The following is a 23,299-nucleotide window of genomic DNA, read 5'->3' on the forward strand; positions in this document are numbered from 1 at the left end:
TTCGCGGATTTGCTTCATTTAATTGCATTTCGTATCAAAGCAAGATTTATCAATCTTGTCCAGCAAAAATAAGTAAAATAATTTGATTTTTTTTGCGACATTTAGCAATTTAACATTTTCTCTAAGATGTTCTCTCTTTTCAAAATGTGAATTTTAAATCAAAAGTAAAAAATATTTTAATTGTAACAAAATCAAAATTTGTATACAAAATGAAAACAAAAACAATAAAAAAAAGTTTTTTTTTAAACTTTCACGGGTTGATTTCAAAGCTTTCATTTTATTTTTAATAAAACAAATCATGATTCTGTCAAATCCTTTTTTTCCTTTGCGGTGTCAGTTGACGTCTAAGACCGTTTGTGATCCATCTCGACAATTCTGTCAAATCCTTTTGATGCAATACCTTTCAAATAAAATAGCAGTAAAATTGCTATTACAGCAAATGCAAATATTACCTACTAAACTTAGTAAGTTCCTAAAAACACTGAAAATCTGCACAATTCTTCAAATGTTGCATATCAAGCTTTTCAATTGAAAACTAATAAAATTATCTTAAATAGCATGTATGGATGAAATATTTATTTTGTTGTTATTTTGAAAAAAAAAAAAAAAAACAAACAAACATGATTTGAGAAATTTCTCGAACTTCACGCCGTCCACAAAATCGTCAAAAATCACTAACCCTATGTTAGTAATTGAACAAGGGTATTCACTCACTTAATTCTACAGTAGTTCATTAGATTATATTTATTCCTATTTGAATTAGACAAATCATTTTGAGAAAAATCGTAACAGTTTCCCACAAACATAACATTACACGGGATTTCACGGAAAAAGCCAAATTTCACGTATTTCACGCCGTCCGCGAAATCGTGAAATTTCACTAACCCTAATTATAACAACAGGAAATCATGATTTTAAATAACCAAAACAGCAAGGAGTAGTGAGAAATGCTAAACTGAACACAATTTTCTCGATACACGGATATCCGGATATTTTTCTGGGGTTTATAAAGACGGATAGAACTATCCGGATAGTGCTACTTTTACGAATGTCATTATTTGGGCTTGTTTTAGATGATAACTTCTGACCACCCTAAAAGAAAAAAGTTATACATTTGTGATGTTTTCTATTTGTTTAAACTGATTCAAAAATTATCCGGATAACAAAAACCGCACCCCTACTTTAACCCTTTCGAGCCTGATGGGTCATATATGACCCAAATATCAAAATTTTCAAAACTAGCCTATAATTTTCGTATGGTCATAAGAATCATTTTCCCATCATTAACTAAAAAAATATTTTTTTGAAAATTCAGGCCTGAAAGGGTTAAACAAATTTCGAGCAGCCAGTGAAATTGGAATGTTTTAAATGTTTTTGATATGACAATTCCAATACAATTAAAAAAAAAATAAAAAAAAAGTCAATTAAAGACATTATTTCCGGCCCACCATTGCTTGATGGAGAGAGTCTTTTTTTAGTATTGGGCGTAGAGTTATGTTTTTAGAAACAGGCGTTTCTCGTGAAAATTGCAATTTTTTGTTTAATGATTTTGGTTAAAAAATGTTCCAGACCAATTTTGAGCAGACACAGAACAATGAAAATATTGTTTTCTTTATTGCAAGCTCTTGAAACTGCTCTCAAAATCTAAATTCAAGTGCTCTTGAAACTGCTGTTCCTATTCAGACTGTAGTCCCAAATTACCCCAGTTGACGGTATTTATAAAAAATATTAAGGTGATATTTTCAACAGATAATGAAAGTTACAGAGACAATTTCGGTTTTTAACATTTCTTTATTTTTACATTACATACATCATTGCGTTTATATGTGTCGCGTACAATTTTTTTTTCGTTTGTTTTTTTAATCGTTTTCATAAATACACGGTTCGAATACTGCTTCCGAGACTATAATTTCATGCATACGTCTGTATGTGCACAGTGTGTGTGGTGTTCGTTATTTCAGGTGACTTGTTCAAGTTTTTGCATCTAATTTCCTTCTTCATATCACACATTGGTTCTTCTTCGTAGGCTCCTCTCGTGCTAATGTCATTCGGAATACTTATGGTGGTGGTGTTAGTGGGCTATCGGAGGTTAATTGGCAGGTTTATTTTACGATTTTTTTTTTGAAAGAATATCATTGCGACCTGCTGCGCTGCGCGGTACTCGTGGCGGGACATGGATAGCGGTAATAATCGTAAAATTAATTAAACTCAGTGCGACACAGCAGTTCGAGCGTGCATGGAGTCATCTTCAACGGCGGCTCGATGGTGTCCTACAACGGGTCCAAGTCGCGTGACGATGCCATTTGAACACACTAGCGCAAATGTCGACTAATCGTTTGAGGGGTGGGAGGAAGGGATGGTTCATGTTCTGCTTAGTATCACATGATAGTCACTGGTTGTTGTGTGGAACTTTGCGGTACGATCCACTAAATTTATGACTGTTTGGAGAAGCATGTTCCACTCGGGGTATAATTATAAATTAACGCGATAATTTACGCTACAGATGGAATGCGATCTTTCAAGGAGGGGAACATGAGTGCATGATGTTTACATTTGGCCAAAAAAAGTAAATCACTAGTGAGTCTTACTAACATTCGCGTTTCTTTGCGTTGGAAGAATTATACTGGCAGTTGAGCGAGGGCTCGGCTCGTCCAAAGAATTGCGCGCGTGATTGATCGTGGAAAGACTATGCAATCGGTTGGTCTGCAAATTATTCATACCCTAATAGCTAACGATTCGCTTACAAAAACTAAAACAGAGAAGGGTTTCTTCAGGTTGATGAGGGGGGTTTGGACACACTCTTGAAATGGTCATTTCGTCAGACGCTGCTAATTGGTACACACGTTTTCCGATGTACTCAGGTGTGTCAAGATTTCGCGAGCTTTTCCATAGACCTTGCATCAATAACGAGCTGATTTGGAGGCTGGAAAAACTTGCGCAAGTGACGGGGGTTCTCGTTGATTGTTTTTTTTTCGATTGTTTCAGTATCACACACCATCAGGAGGGGGAAATGGCAGTCGTCCTAGTTGTTGCTTAGTACTTGTATCCACCGGCGTTGGCACCGCCCTGGCCTGGGCCTTCGGGGTATTTGGCTTCACCTTCGTACGTCACCTAAAAATTTGAACACAGTCAGTAATATTTTAATGTTTTGTTAGATCAGTTTTTTTGCATCTTCTAATTTATTGACTGATCTTTTTACTGAAGAAAAAAAAACGCATTACTAATCAATAACAAAGTTTTAATTCCAACATTATACCACTCTGATTGTTCTACTGAAACAAACAATGCAGAATAAAAATCAACAAAGCTTTACTTTTTTTTTGCAGCCTCTACATTTTTGTTTAGATTGATCTGATATTTTTCTTTAAAAAAAAACCCTTTCATCAAATGATTCGTTAGTTTTTTCTCATTCTTCATAGCATTAAAGTATAAAAATATTGGGCGGAAATTTCGTAACGAGCGAATCTTTGGAATTTATAAATTTTCAGTAAATTGACTTTAATGATGAAAAAAAAACGTTTCATGAATTTTAATACGAACAATGAGGAAAATAATGGGGAACAGTTCTCATAATAAATCTGTATTAAACTATATTCAATGTTGCAGTGGTTTGTTTATATTTTTAATCATTGTTATAATTTAAAAAAAAAACATAAATAAGGCTGGTAAAAATATTTTCAGAAGTATTTGTCTCCCTCCCCCTTCAAAATCGGCCCGAAATTTCAATGACAAGTCAAATGCAATCAGCTGAAATTAATTCAAAATGCATTCCCATGCGTTTAGTATCATTTTCAACATGTTTGGGTTTATTCAAAAATCTTTTGATTTTTTTAAATATTTGGATGTGCAGTACCGCAAAACGTTCTTTTCGATATAATTTTTGTTGTCCTCAAATCTTACATATTTTTTAAAACTAATGATTGCGAAAAAAAACTGAACTAGTGTAACATGCACTTAAAAACACTTTTTTTTCATTCAAATGTTGAGATTAAGTTTTGTTATTTCAATTTTAGCATTTTTTATTAAGTTACTTTTGAGTAACAAACAGATGAAAGTTCAAATTTTAATTCAAATGTCGTCTCTTGGCTTTGGGCATAGTCAAGAAGAAAGTGAAAGATTAAAAATAATGTTTTTATTAATTTTACTCTTGAATTAACTGCATTTAAACTAAAGTAAAACTTTAGCAATAAGTAGTTTGGCTTTTTAATTATTATTTTTTGCTTGGCAATTTTGGACTTTTTGCCTGTTTCTACCATATTACTTTATGTTATTGAAATTGCAACAAATTATTTTAAGCAAAATTTTGGATATAACAAAAATTTCTTCATACTAATTTCGACATAAATGTTGAAAAATACATGAAATAGTAGTTTATGCAACAAGGTGCAAAAAAAATTTTTTTCCAGAACGAGTTTCCGAGTTGGATAAATACGACGTGTGCTAAAAAATCAAGTTTTGCAACAAGTTGCTTAACAACATATTTTGCAATTCCGAAAAACGCTTTTTCAATGGAATTTTATGTCAAACATTCATATGTTTAGTAAATTCACCGTTCAAAACAAAAAATATTGAAAAATTTCAACTTTTCCGAATCGATTTCAATGCTGAAAAGAAGAACTTTTCAGCACCCATGTCAGTGCTCCCGAGCAGACGGAAATAACTTCGGAATAACATTTTTTGATATTTGAAAATACTAGGCCAATAACATTTTATGTTTTTAATAACAAAATTTGTTATTCGTCGTTATGATTTTTTTGTTATTGGAATGTTATTGTAATAATCTTTGTTATTATTTTTTGTTATTTTAACAACTATTCCGATCATCCCAATAACAATTGGAGGTATTCTTCCATAACAAAACATGTTATTCCAAAGTTGTTTTGGCTTTCAACCAATATCAGACCAATAACAAACTTTGTTATGATAACATAAACTGTTATTAAATTCTTTTGCAAAAATTGACTTTGCAAGAATATTCCATAACAGATTTTGTTATTTTAACAGCATTTGTTATTGAAATTGCACGAATCTTGTTATTACCGTCTGCCCGGGCTGAAAAGAAGAACTTTTCAGCACTGGTATTGAAAGGTATCAAATTACCATTCAGTTAGTTTTGGTAAGGAAAAGTAGGCCGTTTCGTTTCTCCAAAAGGACAGAAAAAGTTGCCTGTTTCACAGTGGAATTGTTTTTATATTTTTAACATTAATCAAATTGAACAATAAGTATCTTCTACACGGAAAAAAATAATTCTCGAAATCGTGAATTGAATTCACGAATGCGAGAACCACGATGGAATATATTCACGTTTATAGTGCAAATGCACCAAACTCATGAATAAATTCCTTCGTGGTTAACTTAATCGTGAACTTAATTCACGATTACGAGAATTAATTTTTTTCTGTGTATGAGAAGATTTTCAAAAGAAGCCATTTCAATGTTTTTTTTTAAGATTTAGTATTTGTTTACTTATCGATTTTTTGCGAGTTTTTTTAGATCGAATTTAATGAAGTTGTGTCTCAGAGAGGGGTAATTCTCTACCAACTCACACGAAATCGGGAAAAGTTGCCCTGACCCCACTTCGATTTGCGTGAAACTTTGTCCTAAGGGGTAACTTTTGTCCCTGATCACAAATCCTAGGTCCGTTTTTTGATATCTCGTGACGGAGGGCGGTACGACCATTTTGAACATGCGAATAAAGAGGTGTTTTTGAATAATTTGCAGCCTAAAACGGTGATGAGATAGAAATTTGGTGTCAAAGGGACTTTTACGTAAAATTAGACGCCCGATTTGATGGCGTACTCAGAATTCCGAAAAAACGTATTTTTTATCGAAGAAAACACTAAAAAAGTTTTAAAAATTCTCCCATTTTCCGTTACTTGACTGTAAAAAATTTTGGAATATGTCATTTTATGGAAAATTTAATGTTCTTTTCTACTTTGACCCAGAAGGGTCATTTTTTCATTTCGAACAATTTTTTTCATTTTAAAATTTCGTGTTTTTTCTAACTTTGCAGGGTTATTTTTTAGAGTGTAACAATGTTCTACAAAGTTGTAGAGCGATTTTACGAAAAAAAAGTTTTGAAAAAGTTACTTTTTGCGTTTCTCTTTGTTTCGTCGTCCGTGTCTGTCGCGGGTGACCATGAACGGCCATGATCGATGATGACCAAATTTTTCGAAACTTTTTTCCGTAAAATCGCGATAACTCGTAATGTTTATAAGCAAACCAATTATGTCTATATATCAAAATTTTTGTAATTGTCTGCTCTACAACTTTGTAGAATATTGTTGCACTCTTAAAAATAACCCTACAATGTTAGAAAAAACACGAAATTTTAAAACGAAAATTTTTGTTCTAAATGAAAAAATGACCCTTCTGGGGCAATGTAGATTTGAAAAGAACATAAATTTACCATAAAATGACATGTGGGTAATTCTCCGCCAACTCACACAGCAGTTGCCCCGACCCCTCTTCGATTTGCGTGAAACTTTGTCCTAAGGGGTAACTTTTGTCCCTGATCACGGGTCCATCTCTGACGGGAGGTTGACCCCTTCCATTTTGAATGCGAAAAGAGGTGTTTTTCAATAATTTGCAGCTGAAAGGTGATGAGACAGAAATTTGTCAAAACATGCAAATTAGACGCCCGATTTGATGGCGTAACAATTCCGAAAACGTATTTTTCATCGAAAAACATTGTGAAGTCTTCATTTTCCGTTACGATAAAATTTTGAACATGTCATTTTATGGAAATAAAATTTCGATCCAGAAGGGTCATTTTTCATTTAGAACAAAATTTTTCATTTTGTACGTGTTTTTCTGGTTTGCAGGGTTGACAACACGTTAGAGCAGACAATTACAAAATTTTGATATATATACATAAGGGGTTTGCTTATAAACATCACAAGTTATCACGATTTTACGAAAAAAGTTTTAAAAAGTTGGTCGTCATCGATCATGGCTGTTCATGGTCACCCGCGACAGACACGGACGACGAAACAAAGAGAAACGCAAAAAGTAACTTTTTCAAAACTTTTTTTCGTAAAATCGCGATAACTTGTGATGTTTTTAAGCAAACCCCTTATGTCTATATATCAAAATTTTTGTAATTGTCTGCTCTATAACTTTGTAGAACATTGTTACACTCTAAAAAATAACCCTGCAAAGTTAGAAAAAACACGAAATTTTAAAATGAAAAATTTTGTTCTAAATGAAAAAATGACCCTTCTGGGACAATGTAGATTCGAAAAGTACATTAAATTTCCCATAAATGTTCCAAAATTTTTACAGTCGAGTAACGGAAAATGGGAGAATTTTTAAAACTTTTTTATTGTTTTTTTCGATGAAAAATGCGTTTTTTCGGAATTCTGAGTACGCCATCAAATCGGGCGTCTAATTTTACATAAAAGTCCCTTTGATGCCAAATTTCTATCTCATCACCGTTTCAGGCTGCAAATTATTGAAAACACCTTTTTTCGCATGTTCAAAATGGAAGGGGTCGTACCGCCCCTCCGTCACGAGATATCAAAAAACGGACCTCGGATTCGTGATCAGGGACAAAAGTTACCCCTTAGGACAAAGTTTCACGCAAATCGAAGAGGGGTCGGGGCAACTTTTCCCGATTTCGTGTGAGTTGGTAGAGAATTACCCATGTTCCAAAAAATTTTACAGTCAAGTAACGGATAATGGGAGAATTTTTAAAACTTTTTTAGTGTTTTTTTTCGATGAAAAATACGTTTTTTCGGAATTCTGAGTACGCCATCAAATCGGGCGTCTAATTTTACATAAAAGTCCATGTGACACCAAATTTCTATCTCATCACCGTTTCAGGCTGCAAATTATTGAAAAACACCTCTTTATTCGCATGTTCAAAAATGGAAGGGGTCGTACCGCCCCTCCGTCACGAGATATCAAAAAACGGACCTAGGATTTGTGATCAGGGACAAAAGTTACCCCTTAGGACAAAGTTTCACGCAAATCGAAGAGGGGTCGGGGCAACTGCTGTGTGAGTTGGCGGAGAATTACCCAGAGATGAAAAACTGTATTTTTTTTACAAAAAACGCCAATCGCTATGTCTAAAAAAAATCATTTTTTTTAATAATAAATACAAATTTAAAGAAATACTTGAAGCAAATGAGAACAAAACAACAAAAAATCATGCGCAATCGGTAATTTTTGACAAGAATTTGTTTTACAACATTTATTTCATTATTTTTGTTAACTTAACCCTCTACTGCATTTTTATTTTGTTTTCAATTTTTTCAGGAGTTTATTATGAGAAACTAAATGAAAATTTTATTTTTATCATTAATCGTGTTAATTAAAAAAAATGTGCAGTTTCAATATTTTTTTACAGGCATGAAAATATTCCGTAAAATATTCAATAACAATTGAAATTTATGTTTGGTAGCACATCATAAAGTCCCCGTAGCAGCGATGGAATAATCATCATCAGAAGAAAATCTTTGGATGTTCATCAAGAGAAAAAAAACCGAAGGGAGCATGGCTCTCCTCTCTCGTGCACGAAAGATCGGTAAAAAGAATAAAAAAAAAAATCATCATCTTGATTATTCGGCAGAACTTCTTTTTCACTACTACACTTGCAAGTGTAACGTCACACGTCGAATAACGACCTGTCACATTTTGTAGATGGGCAATGTGTGTAAACAAATTGAAATAAATATTTTTGGGTGGAACTGACAAGGAAATTCACAAAAAATCATCAGCAGATTTGTTTTTTTTTTGAGAATTTCGGGAGCGATTTTCTTTTGCGTGATTTGACTCCTCTCTTTTTCGCGGGTGAAGAAAGTTCGCAAGCGAGATTGATTTTTTCGCGATTATTCCATCCCTGCCTCGTAGTAAACCATCTGTCAAAATCAATGAATTTTTCACTGCAAATTGGTTGTAACATTTTTTAGCAACAATTTTGATCATTGATTAAAATAATTCATTAAAATCTAAGTGCATAATCTCCTCTTCAAAAAATTCTTCACAAAACCAATTGAAACATGTAGCCTCCCCAAAACAACCCCCCTCTTACCTCCGCGTTGTACCCGTTCTTCCAGTCGGCGGTGTAGCGCACGATCTGGGTCCGGCCGTCGGGCAGCTGGACGCGGTACTCCCCGCGGGTCACGTCCCCATCGCTGACGGCGTTGTGCGAGTAGTCGTTGCCGGTTTCGATGTCGTTCACGTTGTAGTTAAAGTCGAACGGCATGCCCGGCTCGTGGACGTGCTGTTTTGGGATTAGATTCACGATTAGAAAATGTTTGGAATTCCAGAAACTTCACTTCGAGCTCACATCGGCACCACCGGCTGGCGGAGGTCCGTACGAGGGAGCGGGACGTCCCGGGGTGGGCGCCGGTGGGAATGGGACCTGCTGGGGCTGGGTGGCGGTGGGGAAGGGCTTGTTCGGCTTGTCGTAGTCGTAGCCCTTGTCCGGAGGTAGGTACTGGTTGTTCTGGGCTAGCGTCTGGTCCACGATGGTCAGCGCCAGGCAGAGGGAGAGACCCTGGAAGTGAAAAGGAAAGATCTATCATCTATGAGGAAATTAGTCCTTTGAGTAGTATTACTTGATCGGCCCAATTTCAACTCCAAGACAAAAGTTCCTCACAGTTCGATTTTGCTCAAGCCGATCCCATAAGTTCTGAAGAACAACAACACCCTGAGGCAATGTATGGTAAATGACGCGGAACCCATTCTCTTCCATCAACTTCCGAAGATTCCCACCTGCTGCAGCAGCAGCATCACTTGTTCTACCCAGAATAAAAGAACCCTCCCGAAAAGGTCTGTGGCACCTTAAAAGGTAAGACCACCCCTCGCCTAGCCTGTCTCGTTAATGTGACGACGTAAATCAAAACCGTGCTGCAAGATCACACAATGCAAACGATTTATTTCGAGCCGAAACAAGGATGCTTCAAAGGGAGTAGTTGAGGTGGAACGGAATAAATTTTGATTTAGTACGGCACTCATTACAAGACGAGCGGTGCCTTCAGGTTAGAACGCGGATCTTCTGTTGCGCCACGTCAAATAGCAAATATAATTGAAGCCGCTTCTTCATCAGAACCGCAAGCTGAAGTTCGCGATCAGCTTCCAGCGATCTGTCAACCTCCATCGATTGCAGCCCGGATCCGATCGATCGGTTCCGTTCCACTAACTCTGTCGTCAAAGTCATCGCCGGTACAGGGTGAATGCCGTAAATTTGCACTTGACTTAGTCGCACACACGCTCAATCGATCAAATCTGATGGATGGCGTTACGGCGCGGGTGATAGCCGATCGGACTAGGAACTTTGTGTACGTAAAGCATGTTGATTCTTACACGTTGTTTGTTTTACATTGTATGCTGATTGAAGATTAGCAATTTTAATTAGATTTCTTTGTTTTAGTGATGGCACCAAGTAGGCGGGAGGTGTTGGGTTTATCACTTGATGTGCGTCGTTGTCTTTGGTTTGACTGAAGAAGATAAATGATGGTGATCTGTTTAAAAATTGTGTTGCGGTCTTGAATTCTTAATGATTGGTCTGTAATTATGGAATTACTAGTTTGCAATGATAGATTTTCAAACTTTTTCGAATTTAGTCACTTGAATCCACTAATTTAAAATGAAGAATTTGTTCAAAACATATACATATACAGTAATTCCCAACGAAATCTACAGGATATAAAAAAATGTGTGGAGGTTCCTTGGGCGAAATATTTAGACCCGTATTTTTTTTCCTTTAGGGTTACCTAAACCATGTTTGGGTGTTCTGAACAATTGCAATTTTCGTCAATTTTCATAAATCCATATTTTCAAAAAATCATAACTCCACACCATTTTTTTTTTTGAAAAGATGTGTGAAAATATTTGTATCGGATTCCTCGGACAATTTAAAAAAACATAACAAAAAATGTTGGAGTTTCACAAACAGGATTTCGGGAAACGATTTGATGAAAATAAAATGTGGGGTTTTCGACGTGCCACACGCAGAAACGAAAAAAATTGCGGAAACTGAAAAGCTTTTTTTTTACTAAAACTGCGATAACATGAACATTTGAGCTATGATCATACTTTTTTATACTCAAATTTTCATATTTGAAAGACACAACTTTTGGTACTTCAAACTTTTGTTTGATACCCTGTTTTCACCCAATTAATGAATTAAATAAAAAAATTTCAAATTTAAATAATATAAAACATAAGTTTTTATTATGCATTTCTTTAAGTCCACTGCACACAATAAAATTCTTAGCTTAAAAATAATGTGAAAGCCTAGCAGTTTTCATTTACTTTAGTAATTTCTTACTTGAATTTGTACTTGGAAGTATTGGATTTTTTTTATCAACTCAATTTCTTTTGCCACTCGCTTAGACAGAAATTTCGATAGAGAATGTGAGGAAATCTCCACCAAAACCACAAATGGATTTTTTTACATTTTTTATTTGGATCAAACTTTGTGGAGTCCTTCCCTATGACCAAAGAAGGCTCCATTCAATGTTGGCAGCTGTCCATACACAATGGCATGTAAATATTTGAAAATCTGTAACTTTTGAAGGAATTTTTTGATCAAATATGTAGGGATTGGTGAGGACTATTTCCAAAAAATAAGAACACCGAAATTTTTTTGTCGATTTTTAAACTAACTTGTTTTCCCCATAAAATCATTTTCCCAAAATCCGTATTTTTTTTATTTTTTTATATTTTTTTGAGGACAAATACCGCAACTTTTGAGAAATATGGAGACAAATTTTGCTTATTTTTGACAAATAATGTTGAATCAAATTTGCAAGCGAAAACTACTTTACATATTTTTTGTTACAGTGCACCGTTTTCAAGATATAGCCATTTAAATTTAATTTTAACTGAAAAATTCCCGTTTTTCGATTTTTTCAAATAGTGTCCATAATTGTCCATTTCTGATTTTTTTGTTTAAAAAATTCAGAAAATTTCCAATTTATAAATTAAACAAATTATATCAGAGATTTTTTTTTAATTTTTATTTTATAATATTTTTGGGGTAAATATGTTTTTATTCATCATTTTAGAAAGATTGTTGAGAGTTTTTCATTTAAAAAAACGTATCTGCCTTTATGGTTATCAATGTACCCAATAATTTATCGATTATAACTCCGTTTTCAATATGATTATGTAATAAATTTATGAATCAATTGATTAATAATGTCAAATTCAAATTAAGATATCTAAAAATAGGCACCGAAAGACACGGAGATATTTTTGGGAAATGTAGTTGAATGTGCGTACTTTCAGATGATTTGTTTGGTTTGTCCCAAAAATTCGCCATTTTGAAAACATAGCAACTTGAAAATAGGCTCAAAATCACTTAAAAAAATGATATAACTCCTCAATAAAGGCTCAAAACATTTGGCTGTCTTCGGCAAAAATATATAATTTTATGTTTTCAACAGCTCTTCAGTACATAGTAGGTCGCTAAAATGCTAACCTTTTGAGTTATCACTAAAATAGTACTTTTTTTACATTTTTTGCAAAAATGGCGTATATCTCATGGCATATTGGACAAACTTTCGTGAACAAAATTTCTCTACAACTTTTCCAAGACACCAAAGCCCTAAATCTACAAACAACTGACGTTTTGGCTCGATCACCACCTTATGTAAAAACATGCAACGGTTTTATCGAGAATGGCAAGCCGTTTGTGGCGCTGTCGTCGCAGAGGAGATTTGACAATTCTCCCACCCTGATCTATAGTGTAAACATCAATATTGAAAAGCTGTTATTCTCATTCTCATCGAAAGTTTCATGCCTCTTTTCGTCGAGAAAATTGTTGTGTTAATCAAAATAATTATTTTGATTATCGCTTCGTATAAGTGTTAGTTAATTTCAGAGCATAAAATTAAGTTTATTTTAAAAAAACACGGCTCCTGCAAAATCTGTGCGGGTGAGTTACTTAAAAAAAACACTTTGACAGCTCTGAGTGCGAAACTAGCCTTTAATCGAACGTACCATAAGAAAACTTCAATTTGCTGTCTAACATCATTTGGATAGACGTCGTTTATTTTTGAATTAAATATACTTTATTGAATCTTTCTTATAATAATTACATTTGGTTTACATAATAAGTGGTCAGCTGTGGCTCTTCAGCTTTAGTTTGCTTTTCGTGATTTAAACACTGTTCATTTTTATAACTTTAAAAGTATATGATTTATCATTTTTGTAACACTAGGTACAATGAGGAAAAAAAAATGTTAAGAAAACATAACCTAACCTAAAACTAACTTAATCTTACCATAAACTAAACCAATCCTTGAATCAAGGGGTATTCAGATATAGCACATTTTTCCCTGAATTTCAAACATTTTTCTTGAATCTTCTGATCCAACATTTTAACTTCTGCTAATTCATGAACCTCACTTGATCTTGTCCAGCCAGGAACATTCAAAACCATTTTGAGTACCTTGTTTTGGACACGCTGGAGCTTCAATTTATGAGTTCTAGCGCAACACTCCCAAACAGGTACTGCATACTCAATAACAGGGTAAATTATTTGTTTGTAAACTGCTAACTTATTTTTCAAAGATAGCTTTGATTTTCTGTTAATTAAAGGATACAAACACCTGATGAGTATGCTGCACTTGTTCAATATTTTATCTACATGCTGCCGAAACAAAAGTTTCGAGTCAAGTATGAGACCTAAATAGACAACTTCCTTTGACCAGGGTATCGAAACATCATTCATTTTTATCAAAACATCATCCTTTGGGACAAATCTGGCCGATTTGGAAAGTGGAAAAATGATGGTTTGAGTTTTGGCTGCATTTATGCGAATTTTCCAGTCGCCAAAGTATTCGGAAAGAACGTCAAGACCCTTCTGAAGACGGCCAACTAAATATCTGGTTATTTTACCCTTATAAATAACGGCAGTGTCATCAGCAAAAAGTGACAACACACCATTACCAGGAAGAGTAGGCAAATCAGATGTAAAAATATTGTACAGAAGTGGGCCAAGAATACTTCCTTGGGGAACCCCAGCATCAATGTTGAATAATCCAGAAGCAATCCCATTCAGAAAAACCTTGAACGATCTCTCCGAAAGATAGTGCTGGATAATTTTGATAAGATACATTGGAAAACCGTATAAATACAGTTTATGTATCAAACCATCATGCCAAACATTGTCAAAAGCCTTCTCAACATCCAACAAAGCCATAGCAGTTGATTTAGACTCAAGCTTGTTCTGCTTGATGATTTTAGTTACTCTCGTAAGCTGATGAGCAGTATTATGTCCCTTTCGGAAGCCAAACTGCTCGTTCAAAATTATATTATTATCGTTGGTAAAATCCAAAAGCCTTGAATAGATGACCTTCTCAAAGAGTTTGGACAGACTACTCAAAAGACTAATGGGACGATAACTTGTTGGCGATGTTGGATCTTTTTGAGGCTTCAAAATTGGTATGACTTTGCCCAGCTTCCAATTGGTGGGGAAGTAACCAAGTTGCAAACATTTATTGAAAATATTGGCTAGATGTTGAAAGAACTGATCACTCTGTTTTTTCAACACCAGATTAAAAATGTTATCAAAGCCTGGAGCTTTCATATTTTTCATTTGTTTAACTGCAACTTTGACTTCCTCACCAGAAACATGGGAATCTGCAGGAAATTCAAAGGTAGAGTCATTGATTGTTGAAATACTATTGGCAACTGATGTTTCTTTACGGCTGGTCATGGAAGCGCCAAGATTATGTGAACTAACAAAATGAAGCCCAAGTGCATTTGCCTTTTCCTCGGATGTAATCAAACGAGAATCCTCAACAATAAGAGGAGGAATAGGCTTTGGTTTGTTTTTAAGAACTTTTGAAAGTTTCCAAAATGGTTTTGAATAATTCCCAAGCTGGCTTACATGTTTTGAAAATTCTTGATTTCTGATATTGTCAAGTCGGTCTTGTATTATTTTGTTCAAATTGTTCACTGAAATCTTTTGTCATAGTCCCCAGTCCGTTGATATTGTCTCCTATAAACATTCCTAAGTCTAATCAAGTGTTTAGTATCTACGTCAATATCAGTTACCTTAAAATTAACAGGAACCTCCCGAACGTTGGCAGCCTCTGCTTGGTTGATAGCCTGCTGGATCACCTCCAGCGAACGATCAATATCACCAGAAGTTTCCGGGTGTTGATCATAGTCGATGTTGCTGTCGACCACTTGCTGAAACTGCTGCCAGTCAACGTTGTGGTAATCTTTCCGGGTTGGTTGCCGCTGCGGAGTAACGGAAGCTCCAACCTCCACAACCACCGGATAGTGATCAGAACTCAACTCTTCAAACACCTCAGGATGAGCCACGTTCTCAGCCATATTGGTAATGAAGAAGTCGATGATTGAGTGATTCCCAGACCGAGCCACCCTCGTTGGACGATCCGGACTCACAACGTTGTAGTATCCGTTTTGCAGATCGTTGTGCAGAATCACTCCGTTCCGATTCCTCCTGCTGTTGCCCCAAACTTCATGCTTCGCGTTGAGGTCACCAGCGATGATGTACTTTGCGCTCCGCCGTGTCAGCTTCTGGATATCGCTCTTCAGTTTTGCTGCTGAACCATCTCTGGAATTCACCTGACGTGGGCAGTATGCAGCAATGAAGAGTACTGGGCCAACCGAAGTGGAAATTTCCACTCCAACGGCCTCGATGATGTCCAGCTTAAAGTGTGGCAGCCGGCGTGGCTTGAGATCACGATGAACAGCGACAAGCACACCTCCTCCTCCAGAGGTGGTCCTATCGAGCTGCGTCGCGATCTTGTAGTTTTGCAGATAAACTTTTTCACCGGGCTTCAGATGAGTTTCCGTGATGGCGGCTACGTCGATCTCCTTCTCGCGAAGAAAATCCACCAGCTCTAAATTCTTCCTCCTAATGGAGCAAGCGTTCCAATTCAGCAGCTTGAGGGACCTACGATCCATACTGGATGACGAACGAGGTCAGCACTTCAATCTGCTGGGTCTTGGTTTTGCATCCACGCAGTGCAGCGGACATCTGTTTGAAAATATTGAGGAGTTCGGTTGAGGTGTAAAGATCATTACCATTTTCCTCAACTGCTGGTTCTTGGGTTGGTCTTGGCTCCTGGCTGAAGCCCGGTGGTGGCGGTCTCGGCTCCTGGCTGGAACCCGGCCGTGGATGATTCACCTCAGCTCTCTTCCTGGGATCCAACGGCAACGGTGCCAAGTTTGGGACCTGGCGTCGCGGTTGAAGAGGTGGAAAATTTTCCTCCACCAGGGCTGGAGGAGTTCTACGACGCTGAGGCTGATTCTTCGTCGATGCTTGCTGCCGAATTTTCACGAACTCAGCTCTCTTGGGGCACTTTCGGTCGGTTGACGAGTGCTCACCGTTGCAGTTGAGGCACTTCACCAGCGAATCTTGGATGCACTGGGATGTGATGTGCGCATCGGTACCACATTTGGCGCAACGACGCTTCAGGTGGCAGTTCTTACCTCCGTGCCCGAAACCCAGGCAGTTGAAGCATTGTGTGACGTCACGATGCACTGGTCGGTATCGCTCCCACGACACGATAATGTTGAAAACCGCTCGAATTGCCTTCAGCTCAGGAAGCGTCGTCGATCCCTTAGCCAAATGCAGCAGGTAGAGCTGGTCACGGTACTTGATGTCTTTGTTGCGTCGGCTCATTTTGTGCACGGCCAACACATCCAGTTTCAAAACTTTTAGCTCGGCAGCTAATTCCTCCACTGGCATGTCGTACAGACCTCTGACGACGATTTTGTACGGCTTATCCATGGCGACATCATGGGTAAAGTACTCCGCCTCGTTTTCGGTCAAGTAATCCTTGACCAGTTGATAGTGCTGCCTGGATTGCACCAGCACCTTAAATCCGTCCTGACACAGACGAATGTTGCCTAGGACTTTCCCAGACTTGATGAGTTCAACCAGCCCCGCTCGAAAGTCGATCGTTGCTGCTGATTGCCGCACATAAAAAGGAGGCAGTTTCTCCTTTCGCTGTTTCACTTCATTCTCCTTTGCTTCCGCTACCTGGTCCTCGTCAGGCAGTCCAGCGAACTTGTTGTTCTTCAATAGCTGCTCCTCGTGGACGAAGAGTTCTCCTCCTCCTCATCCATCGGTACAGTACCGTCGCTCTTTTTCGTCTTTTTGCTGTTCGATGTCACTTCCAAAAGCACCTTCCTTTTGGAAATCCCCGGTTTTTGGCCATCAGTTGAGGCCTCAACCTTCCTTTTGGAAATTCCCACTTTTTTGCCTGCTTGAGCCGCAGGTAGGGCAATATTGCCGGCGTTTTGCGCCGGGACGCGACGAGTCATGTTGATTCAGACAACCTTCACCAACGAATGCTCGGATAACAAATGGACGTCGTTTATGTTATTCGTATCAAAATAAAATTGTAATTCTGCCTACTTGAATTATTGAAATAACATTCTTTACGTGTTACCATGTAAAACAGTCTCATCAAACCAACTGTTCAAGATTCTTTACACCTCACCAGCTCGTCCAAGTTTACGACTCTTGCCATCAAACGCGCCATTAATCAATACTACCAGCTCAGCTCGACCCAGCTACTTCCCTTACGCGCGGGACAATAAATCGCCAAATTGGACATTACCGTCATCTCCGGTTCTCCACTTGAAACGTTCCGGGGGGTGGTCACGCCGCAAAATTTAATAAAGCCAATAATCACCTTTATGCGCTTTAGGACGCCAGGCAACGCTCGGACCGCTGAGAGCTGAGACGGAGACGCGTGAGATGAAGCCGTTCGTTCAAGTTATGCAAATCGAATGCAGCAAAACGGTCGGTGGCCATAAATCGTGTTAATTGCGGCAGATACTCCCCAGACGGACGGTTGGCTGGTGCGGGGGAGGAACACATAACTTTGCGATCGGCATTTCAATGGACATCAGGTCGGATCGCGCGCTCAAGGATGATTTAAATTATATCATTTGAGGTCTGTCGTTTGCAAAAGAAGGGTTGAGGAAAGGAAGGGGGGATTTAGGAATTTCAGGCGCTAAACCTTTGTTCGTCCGGTAAACTGAGATTAATTTACACCTGCCGGGCTAATGTCAGCTGGCAGCTGGCTGTGGAGTGTGACAAAATAAAGAGGATTCTAATTTATGCCACGATTTCATCCAGCGATTGACGGCAGGGATGATTATCTCATTATTTTAGACAAAAAGGTACTGTCACATGGTTGAAAAGGACAGTCTATAAAGAATGTTGAGGATGAGTTTTGTTGTGTAACATTAATCGGTAATTAATTGGTAGGTCACGAAGGGTTAGAAAATCATCTGCTTAACGTGCTATCTTGTCACTCTGTGCCAAATTGAGTATAGAACGCATTTTTTTTTCAAAAAATCGGCCCTGGCAAAAAGATATGCGTCGCGTCTCGCGACGCCCTAGACGCCATTTGATTTTGCGGGGGTCAATTTTTTGAAAAATGGCAAACTTTGAATGTCTGTACCGAGCTTCAAGGTGCTCCAAATTTTAATGTTATATACACCAGAAGATGCGCAAGGATCTGGCCTACACGTCAATGATGTTGAAAATAAACGCTTCAGTGGCAGAAATGCCTCAAAAAGTGACATTTTTGAAAAAATCTTTTTCTGCGGGTTAAATCCCATTTAAAATTGAAGGGCGGAGCGCCAGTTCCTGTTACGTCTAATCAAGCTCATATTTTGGATTTGGGCTCAATACGCCCATCGGAACAAACCCTTGAATGCCCGCCAAAAAGTCATTTTTGTTACATCCTAATAGTCATGCAAAACAATCCTAGAATAATATTAAAAACCATAGGTCCCATCGGAACCGGTTCCACATCCGGAACCGCATTAGGAAACAGTGTTTACCAGTCATGCGACACATTAAACTTCTTGATTTGGATGGGGACATGAGTTATGCACTCCTCTTTTAAAAACAAAAAGTTTGATATGTCGCTAGAGTGGTTTCAGGAATTTGCCAAATATGATCTTCGGATGTGGCCACCGGAGATCGGTGGAACCGGTTCCGAAGGGACCTGTGGTATTTAATATTATTCTAAGATTGTTTTGTATGACAAGTTATGGTGGAAGAAAGCGTATCAGTTCACAATTGGATGAAGCTGATACTAATTAAAAAAATCCGGATCTTTCGGTGGCCTCCGGTCTATGCAGTGCGATTTTTCATCGGATTATTGTTCCTGATGAAAAAACGAAGCTTTCGATGTATAAAACTTTCCCTCTGTGCAATTCCTCACCATGGTGCTCAAAATACCGTTACTATGAAAAAAAAAATGCAATCCGAGATTTTGGGGTCTATCGATTCCTTACACCATATTATACCTCTGAGCAAAAAATAAAAACATTCGCTGATGTAGTTTTAGTAATACATCCCTTTCAATATACAGTCATCCCACATATTCGGAACGGTTTCCAGATCGGCCAATGTTCAAAAAATCATAGCAGATCGTTAATTGAACTTAATTATTCGCTTTTACCTTCATTTGAACGCTTTTCTTGCGATCTTTCGAATGCTGTATCGAACATCTGCAAATTTTAACTTTTATATGATGTTTTTGAAGAATTACTTTGACCCTTGAAATCCACAAATTCGGAACACTTTTTTCTTACGAATGTAAACAAACTTTGGATCTCTCCAGGAGTACATATTTATTACCAAATAATGACTTCACACACTGAAACCAATGAAACTCAAGCTTAGTGATGTTTTATACATGGTTTGATAACTTTTTTTGTGTGAAAATATCAGTTAAATTCAGGTGTTCCACAATTGTGGGAGGCACAATAACATCCCACAATTATGAAACAGGCCATTTGGAGGCAGTGTTTTGCTGCTCTGGTAAAATAGTCTTGGAATGAAGTTTTTTGTTCAAAAAGTATTACTTTTACTAGTGAAATAGCAAGATAATGTCCAAATGAAGGTTCTAAAAATAGTAGCGTCGACAGAAAAGCTACTTTTGGCATGCTTTTGACAAATTATCATAAAAGTGTTCCGAATTTGTGGGTGTTCCGAATATGTGGGATGACTGTACGTTATATCCGATTTTCACGCAAATTGATGAGGGGTCGGGGCAACTGCTTTGAAAGTTGGCGGAGAATGACTCCGGTGAAATTTTTGTTTCCATTTGAGTTCTTTATTAGGGATTTTTAACCACTTTATGGACCACAGTAAAAACATACGTAAAATTGGAAGGTGTAGTTTTGGAAGGTTGAATATTACCTCTTTTATGGTGTAATTAAACCTCAATTTAGACGAGCCAAGGGATATCTCTTAAGATTCTTGTCACGTTAATGAACACTAGACAAAGACAATCTTGTAGAATAATTCATGAATATTATTAATAATAGTTGTGCATTCAGAACTAAATTTTACATTCAAAAGATTTGTAAAAAAATTGAGTACTTTCCAAACTTTTTTTTTTCAAAAAATCGTATCTTAACCAAAAAGAAAATGTCCGCCATCCTATCTATGAACAAATGCAGTCAAAACTCCTTGATAAGGCAAACAGTTCAGTATTTTATTTTATTATTGCTAGTAAAATGATACAGCCTTCTAACCCTAATTTCAAATCAAATGAAAGACTATTGTGAATAATTTTTTTCTGCCCAATAATCTTCATTAAATTGATAATTTATGTTAGTTTCTGCTTAACGTTTTCATTCGATGATATAGATTTCGCTTCCCTGACAATATTTTGACAAATTTCCTCCTACAAGTTGTTTCGAATAGTGCCCTACACATACTGATACTTTTTGGTAACGATTCTCTCATTCCTTGTAAAGTTATGGAAATCTTCATAAATCAATGATTGACAACTAGGACGACAATGGCTGTTCCACTAAATTATATGAATTTCAACATTTAATTTAAACCAAAAATTTCTTCAGTGGCTTCATGAAGTCAACAACCGGCACATGCTGATTCATTTTGGTGAAAAAAAAATCGTTAAATTGAATTCATTATCATTCCAACGCCCAAGGCTCCAAAAAAGTTGGAACGGTAACTTCAACTCAATGGTTCTTGGGCCTAACTCAACCAATCAAGATGATTCTTCTTTCCAGTGATTTGTTAGGATGTCTAGATGATTTTAGAACTTTGCAAAACTTAACTTGATCAAATCTGTAATTTTTGCGATCAAAAACAGCGTTCCACCTTTTTTATGCGTGTAAAAAAAATTCGCCAAAAATTCCGCGGAGGCAGTCGTTTTAAAAAAAGGTGGAACAATGTTTTCGGGCGCAGAAATTACAGATTTGTTTAAATCAAATTCTGCAAAATTTTAGGATCATCTAGACATTCTTACAAATCACTGGAAACAAGAATCTTCCCGATTGGATGAGTAATGCCCGAGAACCAGCGAGTTGAAGTTACCGGTCCACCTTTTTTGGGAGGCTTGAGCGTCCGTGTAAGTTGGACATGCGTTGGGCGTTCCAGTGTTATATGTAGAAAATTTTAGAGAGATGATCAATTTTCTTCGAAAATGATCAACGGCTTCACCTTAAGCCATTGTAAATTATATTCAAGTTTATCAACTATTGATTAAAATTTGCATTGAAAAAAACATGTAATATCAATTGTAAATTATTCAGCATACACTTTATAACGCTTATTCAAGCATTTAGTGATACTTTTTGCTTAGAAATTTTGAAAATCATGCTTGAAATTTGAAATTTAATTGGCTCTTCTTGACTTCGGGGGACATAAACTTTAAATAAGGTTTGAACCGGCCTTGTTAATTAAAATATGATTTTGCCCATAGTCCACATTTATTAGCTGAAAGATCAAATCGACTTAATAATGCTATCTTGTTATTATATCTGTTTGGACAAATTTTTGGCGTGACGTTGTCAACAGTTCAAGGAGTTAATAATATTTTTTTGTATGTCTCAGGATTGAATGCAATCTGCAATAATTAGTATCTACACAAAATGACGTCTTTGATTCAATTTAGCCAAAATGCATGTAAATATACCGTTTTCCTCGAACTCAAAATACACTTCAAACATATTAACAACAGACTCATAAGACTGCAACAAAAATGGCTAGTATTTGCTAGAACAAAGCAGTTAATCACCATTATTAGACCTCCCCTTACTTGAACTAAACGGACTCTTTAAATTCTTAGCACCACCCATAACCATCAAATTACACTAATCCAACTTCGAAAAAACACCCCTTACTACCGGGGTGGTAATTTCCTACCCTAAACAGCCATCGCACATCTTCCAAACGAAGAAGCGGCCCATAACTCATTCCAAAGGCTTAACCATCAGTTAATAAAACTCCACACACTGTGCCCTATTACGCCGGCAAATGCCAGCCACCCTGAGTAGCCCGTTGAGAGCCCACTTTTCAACAATCGACACGTACGTAGATTTACGACTCGACGGTTCAAACTTCCGAAACAGTCAGTCTTTGCTGACCGGGTGGTTCACAAAAACATGGAAGTCAAGTGCCACTCGTCGCGGTTATACCTTGGAGCTTAAGGGGAGGGGGGTGGGGGACTGTTCATCAATCTTTCTTTAGTTCGCGGTGTGGCACGCTGACATAGGTCATTTTGATGAATTGCTATCGGCCAATGAGTTGGGCTTCTGTCCGACCACCTTGGTGTGGTTGAAATAATTGAACGAAAACACGCGCGTCAATTGAGCGTAATTTGCAAGCTCTGTTGATTGAACCCTGCCGGAAGATGTTTCATGTCAAGAAGTGGTTTCTGGTTTTACTTTGATTGACAGGGTGAAACTAAGCTGTTTAGATCAGGTTGGATCGTAATCAGGTCACGATCTTCAATCGACTTCTGTTTTGATTTAAATTTGCATGCAAATCTACTAATGAAAATTAAGATGAATTCTTGAAACTAAATGATTTATTGAACAAGGTCGTAATTCAATAACTCTCGCAAAACAGTTTGAAAGCCCCATGTGGTCCGTGATGAACGTCAACTATTTGACCTAATCCGCTAAAGTTACGATCTCAGAATATGGTGGGCATCATCAGGAATGCAAGATGCGCGCACTCTGGTTGAATTATGTGAGCACAGTTTACGTTCTCGAGCTGTAGATCACCTCGATTTATTTGCTCAAGATCGTGTGCATCCGTGCGAGTGCGGTTTAGTAATTAGAAAGGAGCCTTTAAAAGCGCATCAGTGTTTTAATGTGAGGTTCGTACGCTATTGAATTACGATAACCTCATGAAATGACTAAGTTATGAGTTTTGTAAAAAAAAATATTCTCACACTGAATCTCTATCCGCCAATTTTTAGGATTTGTTCAAACCCTTAAATTACCCCACATCTCCTCTGTTATAACCTGACTAGTACAATCATCAAAATCCAATCCACTCCTCCAACGACAG

General features: G+C 37.1%; 1 protein-coding gene across 1 annotated transcript in view; it reads right to left on the reverse strand.

Moving 5' to 3' along the window:
- Window positions 1-1,771: 1,771 nt before the first annotated feature.
- LOC6051875 (pro-resilin) overlaps window positions 1,772-23,299 on the reverse strand; it is a 33,519-nt gene continuing 11,991 nt past the window's right edge. The window contains exons 3-5 of the mRNA XM_038257006.1: window positions 9,293-9,502; window positions 9,035-9,226; window positions 1,772-3,111 (exon numbers count right to left, since the gene is read on the reverse strand). Coding sequence (XP_038112934.1) covers window positions 3,034-3,111; window positions 9,035-9,226; window positions 9,293-9,502 — 480 coding nt within the window. The 3' untranslated portion in view covers window positions 1,772-3,033. The remainder of the gene's footprint in view (window positions 3,112-9,034; window positions 9,227-9,292; window positions 9,503-23,299) is intronic.

This window comes from Culex quinquefasciatus, chromosome 2, assembly GCF_015732765.1.
Source record: "Culex quinquefasciatus strain JHB chromosome 2, VPISU_Cqui_1.0_pri_paternal, whole genome shotgun sequence".
NCBI classification, from domain to species: domain Eukaryota; kingdom Metazoa; phylum Arthropoda; class Insecta; order Diptera; family Culicidae; genus Culex; species Culex quinquefasciatus.